The sequence below is a fragment of the Monoraphidium neglectum genome, assembly GCF_000611645.1.
Source record: "Monoraphidium neglectum strain SAG 48.87 unplaced genomic scaffold scaffold00521, whole genome shotgun sequence".
In the NCBI taxonomy this organism is placed as follows: domain Eukaryota; kingdom Viridiplantae; phylum Chlorophyta; class Chlorophyceae; order Sphaeropleales; family Selenastraceae; genus Monoraphidium; species Monoraphidium neglectum.
This window is the reverse complement of record NW_014013107.1, coordinates 17,532-25,273: the sequence shown is the minus strand read 5'-3', so window position 1 is coordinate 25,273 and position 7,742 is coordinate 17,532. Positions and strand designations below refer to the sequence as shown.

The following is a 7,742-nucleotide window of genomic DNA, read 5'->3' as shown; positions in this document are numbered from 1 at the left end:
CCCGAGCCACGCTCACGCCGCCCCAGTAGTGGGCGCGGCTGGCCACATTGACGATGCGGCCGCCATCGCCAAAGGCGGGCAGCAGGAGGCGCGTCAGCAGGTATGGGCCGAGGTGGTTGGCGCGCAGGTGGCGGTCTGTGCCGTCTGGTAAGTTGGGAGGCCCCATGATGCCTGTTTTCGGGGGTGGAGATGGGGATGGGGCGGGGTTGTGACGGTGTGTCGGAAGGGTACAAGTAACAAGGTCAAACTGAGTGGGGTTTGGCACCAAGAGAGCTGATTTGTGACAAGAGGTCGTTATGTGGAGGGATGGCAGCGCACTTATCGCCGGTTTTCCCCGCCTGGCTGACCAGATTGAAAGGGTGTTAGCAGAAAGCTAGGGGCGGCCGTGCAGACTGCCTTTCCTGATATGACATGCTCCATGCCGCAGCCGCAGCCCATGTGCACGAAGCAACCATGCACCCCCCAAACCCAAACCGGTCCTTAACGGTCAGCTGCAAGCTGCCGAGCAATCGCACCATGCGTCATCGCGCCATGACGCACCTGCGTTGTTGACCAGCACCCGCAGCTGTCGGCCGCCCTTGCGCAGCGCCGCGCGGTGGCGGGCGGCGAACTCTCGCACCGACGAGTAATCCTCCAAGTCCACCCTTGAGGGGTTGGGAGGGGCCGACGTCGCATGGGGAGGCGAAGGAGCGTCGTTGGGAAGAGGAAGACGAAAGCATGCACATTGAGAAGCATGCCAGACGAAAGGGCGGCCGCGAAGTATGGATCGACACGGCTGCTTGTGTTGCCGCACGCGCCAGCAGGCCCTGCAGATTGCCTGCCAGCAGGCTCCCGCTTTGGGTCCAAAGCGGGAGTTATCAGGCTGGCCGCTGCTCGCGCGGCCAGACTCTCACCTGGAGCACTCGCAGGCACCCTGAGGGTGCGCGGCCGCCAGCTCAGCAGACACCAACTCGCAGGCCTCCATGTTGCGGCAGGCGAGGACCACGTGGTGGCCCCGCGCCATGAGGCCGGCCGCCACCTCCTTGCCTGCAGGGGCGGGGACGCGGCGGCGGCCAAGTGGCGGGTGCGGATCCGTCCCGCACGGCCGGTGAGGTGGGCGGCATCTTGAGGAAATAACAGCGGGTTTTCAGCCTGGCGCTCGCTGGGGGTGTCCCCGAGCGCAGCGCTGTTGCGCGGTGTGCTGCGCGTGTTTCAAGTGGTTTTTGGCGGGCCGCGCGTGAGGCTGGTGCTCCCCGCAGCGCACCGATCCCGCTGTTGGCGCCAGTCACGATGCAGTACTCCTTAGACGCGCCCATGCTGGAGCGACTACGATGGCGGCGGAGGCTGTGACGGCCGAGTCGCCAGGCGAAGCCGCACGCGCAGTGCAGCGAGGGGTTGTGCAGCAGTGGGATCACATGCGATCAAGCCCAGGTGCAACGGCATGCCGCAGCAGAAGCAGATCAACAACTGTGATGCGTTTCATTGCCATTTCAATGTAACAGTAGAAGCGATCGAAGCTATCAGCCAACACGAAACCGGCGCCACACCGCACACTCACCGACTCCTTCATCCGCATCACACGCGCAGTTGCAGCACCTACTTGCACCACATCAACAACTGGATCAATTTTTTTGTACATATAAGAGTTGATCAGAGCCCTCTTGCTGACGGTGGTCGTGTCACGGTGAATCCCGCGAGTGTGCAGCAAGCGCCCCTGGACGCGGCTCGTCGGCTCAGTGATACAGGTGAGGGCACATGTTATATTTCAAGCTTACAGGCCATGGCCCTATGCGGTGGCGGCACCATCCGGGCAGCCGCGCTTCACGCACACTTTCGCCGCCGCCCGCATCAGCACATGCGCACAGTCCGTGCGTGCAGCTGAACTGGTGCGGGACACAAACACCGCCCACAGGCATGCCATACAGCTGTGTGCTGAATTCTCCGCTCGCACTTTGGAATGGCGTTGATCCTCCTGTTGCACTGCACGGCAACAGGTGCCAGCCGGCGCGGAGGCCACCCAACCTATCGCCATCAGCACCACTACCGCCGGCTCCACACATGGACTCTATGCTCGAAAGCATCGGCCAGGGGCCCGTGTCCCCAAAGGCGCTCCTGAGCAGCGGGGACCTACCGCAGCTGGAGGCGGCCGCGGCGGCGCTGGCCACCGCGGGCGCGGTGGCGCCGCCGTCACCGGCGGCGGCGGCGGCGGCGGCGGCGGGCATGCGGCACGTCAGGAGCTTTGTGGACTGCGAGGAGGTGGGGGCTGTGCAGGATGGGCCGCCCTTGATGTTGGGCGAGGGTTTCTAAAAGTGAAACGGCAATGCCGCGGCGCCTCCTGGATAGGGTGCTGGATTTATTGGCAGGTGTCGGCGATTTGTTGTTGGGTGTCGGCGCGTGGCTGCCAGGGATGCAAGTGCTGCTCAATTTCTGGACCCCGTGCTCTTGTCGTGACTACAATGTGACACCAGTAAGAGCACTGCAAGCACACACCCGCCTCTGACTTCATACAGGTCCAATCACCCACCGCTAAACCAGGCATTCAGCAAGGTATCACACACCTGATGGGCCAGCGCAACCCTATGACACACCCGCACAGGTGCTGCTGCAGGCGTCACTTGAAGATCCAAAGCCGACGGCCGCCCCGCAGCCGCGCCGCGCGGACGGCCTGCTTGAGGGCGGGGAGCTGCGGGCGGTCCAGGAGGATGAGGATGAGATGGCACAGGTGGGTGGGCGTGCGTGTGTTTGCGTGCAGGCTTCAGTCTGTGCATGCGTGAGGGCGGGCTGCTGTCCGGCTGAGAGTGCGTGCGTACGTGCGTGCGTTTTTTTGCCTGCCCGGGTGTGAGTTTGTGTGTGTGCATATGTGCGCGGGCGCGCGCGTGGGAGCATGCGGAGCATGGCGCATGGTGGTTGCTGGTTTCGAAGGGGGTGAGAGGGGGTAGTTGTGTAATTGGTTGCCTGTCACTTTAGGTGTAGCTTGCAGTGTATGTGCGCAGGTGCACACGAAAGCGTGTGCCTGCTCTTTGCATGGTGGTGCAGTGAGCTGCGTTCTCATGCCTACCTAGTTAAGATTTGAGCGTACAGGCACGACTGCATGCACACGTGTAGTATGCATGTATGCCGCGACTCACATGCACCATCGCGCCTCTGCAGGTCGTCATTGTGTGTGAGCCCGAGGGGTCTTCCCTGATGATGGGCGGCCTGCACCCCCGCGGCTCCCTTTTTGAGCGCCCCGTCAACATCGAGAGCGCCAAGGCCCACCACACCAACTTCAGACAGGCGCGGCGGCGCACCACTCGGGGAGTGGGCCGCTCATCCTCACCACCGCTGGCTTGCGCGTTTGTGTTTGGCTCGGTCTTTTGCCACAGCGCCATGGCTTTGCCATTCACAAGCCTGTGTCCTTGCGCTTCACGCAACCCCAACCAGACAAAGACCCTGGTCAGATCTGAGACATAGGCTTCCCCAGCAGCTGCGACGCGCCGCGCGCGCCCCGCTGACCATGCGCATGCATGGCCGGCCGCGCCAACTCGCCGCCCGCGTGCGCAGGTGCTGCGGGACCACGGCGTGCGCGTGCTGACTGTGCGCGAGATTCTGGCTCACGGCGTGGATGAGCACATGGGGGCGCGGGTGGCGCTAGAGGACTTGGCTATGGCCACACTCACATACCAGGTGGGGTCCCCCGGGGTAGAGGGGGTTGTTGGGAGTAGGGGCGCGGCGGTGCGGTGCCGCGGCTGCGTAGGGGATGATGAGGCAGCGGTGGTGCGTGTCGCTTGTTGGCCGCTCGTGAAAGTCTGGCTGCCGCCGCGGCGAGGGAAGGGTGCGAGGGGGCGGTGTTTTGGGGCGTCGGCGCTTCTCCTGCGCGCTGGAAACGCTCCCCGCTCTCCTTGCATGCGGGCGGCAACATCAATCGTGGTGGCTGCCTAGCCCCTCCCCCCGCCCCGCTCCTGCTTACATGATGTGTGCGCCCGCAGCTGCCTGGCGGCTGCTCCTTGTGTGAGGTGGCTGAAGCTGACCGGCGCTACCTGGCAGACAGCTATAAGAGGGAGGTGGGCCTGCCTGACCAATCAACTGTAGTTTGACTAAATTCTCAATTGACCGATTGATTGAGTGGGTTGTTTGTTTTCGTTGTCCAGTGCTACGCCTGGCATGGACGCTTGTTGTGACTTGTCGGACAGCCCATCATGTGCCAGTACCAGCTGCCTGTTCACCGCGTGGGTTCTTGGCGCATGTCGTGCAGCCCACCTGCCAAAGTGCATCCAACCGCCTTGTGCCCCGCGTCTTGTCCACCCATCGCAACCGCCGCCAGGTCATCGAGCACATGAGCGTCACCCAGCTGATCGACATAATCCTCATCAACCCGACGGTGACGCTGACGCCCTCGGGGCGCGACACCGGGCTGACGGCCTCATACACGTTTGAGCCCATGTCAAATCTGGTGTACACGCGCGACCAGCAGGTGCGCTGCTGGCGATCGGGCCCTCATGTGCAATCTTTGGTATTCAAAATGCAGTGTTTGGCGGATGGAGCTTTCTGCGTTTCTGCCGATTGAGAGCTTGTCAGCCCGCAGGGCGAATCGTGTCGTTTTTTGCTGTGGCGGATCGTCCGGCCCGCGCGCCGACCGCCTCCCACCTGGCTGCTTGCGGGCAGATCACGACGTGCCGTGGCATCGTGATGGGGAGGCTGCGCAGCCAGCAGCGGTTCAGGGAGGTGGAGCTCATGAGGTTCTGCTTCGACAAGCTGGGTGAGGGTGCTGAGGGTCGATCGGTGTGGGGGAGGGGGGTGGATCTCAGGTGTGGGGTTTGGGGTGTGTACGTAGGGCTCATGAGATGCTTTTCTTACCAGCTGGGTGAGGGTGCTGAGGGTCGGTCGGTGTGGAGGAAGGGGGGTGCGCAGAGGTCAGGTTTAGGATCCAGGGTTTAGGGCTTAGGGGTTTCTGTTCCGACTTGATAGCTGAAGGCGGGGAGGGTCGGTGGGGTGGGGTGCGAGAGGGGAAGGACGTCGCAACCTCGGCGGGCTCCGCCCGGGGTGCGAGACACTCAGGGCATCGCAACCTCGGTGACTGCTGTGTCTAGCACGCACCGAGTCCAGTGCCCTGTGGTCTGAGGTTCTGCAAGAGGTGGGAGATGCCCTGCCGTCAGTCTAGCTTGGAAGGCAAGGCTGCACACAACGGAATATTCCTTGGGATGAAGAATTCTTTGCAGGTAGCGATACCATCAACCTGAGCACGTTGGCTGACTGCAAGCCTGCTTCCGCCGCCCCCTCCTTTCTCCCAATCGGCGCGCTCGCCCAGGGCTGCCCATCATCGGCCAGATCGAGGCCCCCGGATTCTTGGAGGGCGGAGACTTTTTCCCCTTGGGCCGCGACCTGGCGATGGTTGGGGTCGGCCTGCGCAGGTCAGGAGACTGCTCCCACTCGCATTGAACGCCCCTGCCTGCTGCTTGTGCACCTACCCCCGCCCCCCCCCCTGCCCTGAGTCGGACCGGGGGGCTCGCGCGATTGCCGATCCGCAGCACGCCGCGGCGCGGCGGGCTGGGCTCCTCAACGCGGCTGAGCATGCGCTCTGCACCCACTGGCGTGAGTTGTTTGGGCCATGATTTGGCAACTTAGAGACACGTCCGCACGGCCCTGTTAATGGCTCCTTTGCTGCCTTCTCTGCATGCGTTCCCACGAACCACATACAGCAACGTCGAGGCTGCCCAGCAGCTGATGGAGCGGGACCTGCTGGGCACCAGGCGGCTGGCCGTGGTGAGGGATGACTACGATAGGCACCAGGTGGGTGTGGGTGGGGGGCAGGGTGAGCGAGGGTGTCTGCGTGTGTGTGTGCTTCAACCTTTTGTTGCAAGGGGGCGCTGCCGTCGTACGTGTGGTGTGTCGTGGGCGCGTGGTGCACATGCAGCGTTTCTTTCAACTGGCTGTGCCAACGTGCTAAGGACTGGCAGTTCGCCGGAGAGGTGTAGGCAGGTGCTGGCCTGGGCATGGAGGGTCCAAATTGTCGCCCTTTTGCCGGGTGCCAACTCCCCCCTATTAATGTTCCGCATCTGCCTGCAAACCCCGCAACTTCCGGCAACCTCAAAGTGCAAAACCGGACGGCAACCACGCGCATGCACGCAGGACCGGATGCACCTGGACTGCGTCTTCAGCGCCCTGGGGGGCAGCTGCTGCCTCATGCTGGAGGTGCGTCCCCCCGCGCAATCTCGACGGCCGGGGCCCCAACGCTCTTGCCCTCACGCGCCACCGGCTCGCTGCGTGCCGGCTGGTCGGCGGGGCGCAATTCAAGGGTGTCAGCGCTCTGGCCAGGGTGCTGCTGCTGCATGGCTCATGTCACCCCTGGGTCGCTGCTTACCCGGCCTGCCTGGTACACCCCTACTTCACATAGCGCCGCGATGAGCGGCGAATTTTGACGCTCACTCATACCCTAGGCACCTGCTCTGCGCTGAGATTTTCTTTCCACACATGCAAAATCGCCCCCTTGCATAGACCCGCTCTGGCTTATGCACAACGCATACAACGTACCCGCCCCCTCCACCCGCCATCAGGAGATCATGGGCGAGAGCTCGCCCATGCGGCGCCTGGTGGACGAGTACTGCAGGGACCCCGTCACGGGGCGGTACCGCCTCGCCAGGTGGGTCGGAAGTTATTACTCATGATTGGATGGGAGACGTGGCGCCGCGGCAGCTCTCATGTGTGACTCATAGAACGGGGCGGAGCCGGTGTGCGGATACTTGTGACCCACCAGGGCACGCCGGCGGTGGCCGCACTTAGCCGTTAACCCCCAGCACTGCTCATCTTCACAGGCCCCTCTTGTTACGCTTGCCTCACATCTTGCAACGCTGCGCAAATCATATCATCTCCACCGCCTGCAGGACCGCCGTCGAGTTTGCGTCCTTTATGGCTGCCGAGGGCTACTCCATAATCCCGATCAGCGCCCCCCACCAGCTGGCATACGCCTGCAACGTGCTGAACCTCGGACGCAGCCGCATCGTCAGCGTGCACGCGCCGAGCGCGCGGCAAATCATCAATCATCCAAGGTTCAAGGGGGACGTGCGGGTCATTGACTTTAGCAGTATCACCAGGTGGGGTGAGGGTGGTTGGGGGCGAGGGTGGGGGCTTGGGGGAAGGGGGCAGTCGCATGAGGTGGGGGAGTGCGTGTGTGGTGAACAAGGAGAGTCCCGCAATCCTTGAAAAGCAGGCAGCTGCGCCAGCATTGTTAAGCATTTGCAGTCAGGTGGTTGTTGGTCACCCCGCGCCTGCGAGCGTTGATGGCTGCGCAGTCCAGCACCAGCAGTCTGGAGGTCACGGGCGCCAGACCAACCGTCTCACCCTCTCCACACCTGCTGCTGCTTTCCAATCGCCCACCCCCTGTGCCGCACCCTCTCTGCTCGCTCTCCCACCTGCGGCCATGCGCAGCATGTACGGCGCCGCCCACTGTGCCAGCCAGGTCGTCATGCGCGTGCCCGCGCACCTAGCCAACCGAGTGTGAGCACGAGTGCTGCAGCCTGCGGCAAGCGGAAGTGTTCCAATCAACCTCAGGCCGCTGCCGCTTAAACTTGCCAGCCACCAGCCAAGTATGACATGTACGCCTCTTAGCATTTTGACCTGGTAGGAGCGCCATGGCAGGTGCTGCAGGCAGGGCAACGTGCATCGGCAGTAGACAGGCAAGGGCGCTTGATGGTCATGCGCTCAGTGGCGCGAGGCAGACGACGGGCCGAGCGGCTTTTAACGGTCTGCAGCCACCGGCGGTGGTTCGCCAAGCGTGGCCAGAGTTT

General features: G+C 63.3%; 1 protein-coding gene across 1 annotated transcript; it reads left to right on the top strand.

The window, feature by feature from the left end:
• Positions 1-2,037: 2,037 nt before the first annotated feature.
• On the top strand, positions 2,038-7,456 carry MNEG_3942 (Amidinotransferase family protein; the record flags this gene model as incomplete). Its single annotated transcript, XM_014047584.1, has 13 exons — positions 2,038-2,235; positions 2,576-2,701; positions 3,130-3,279; positions 3,523-3,735; positions 3,948-4,022; positions 4,283-4,432; positions 4,624-4,717; positions 5,267-5,369; positions 5,658-5,748; positions 6,088-6,150; positions 6,513-6,598; positions 6,840-7,049; positions 7,384-7,456. 13 exons carry the CDS (start codon positions 2,038-2,040, stop codon positions 7,454-7,456), a joined length of 1,632 nt encoding a protein of 543 aa, XP_013903038.1.
• Positions 7,457-7,742: the final 286 nt, after the last annotated feature.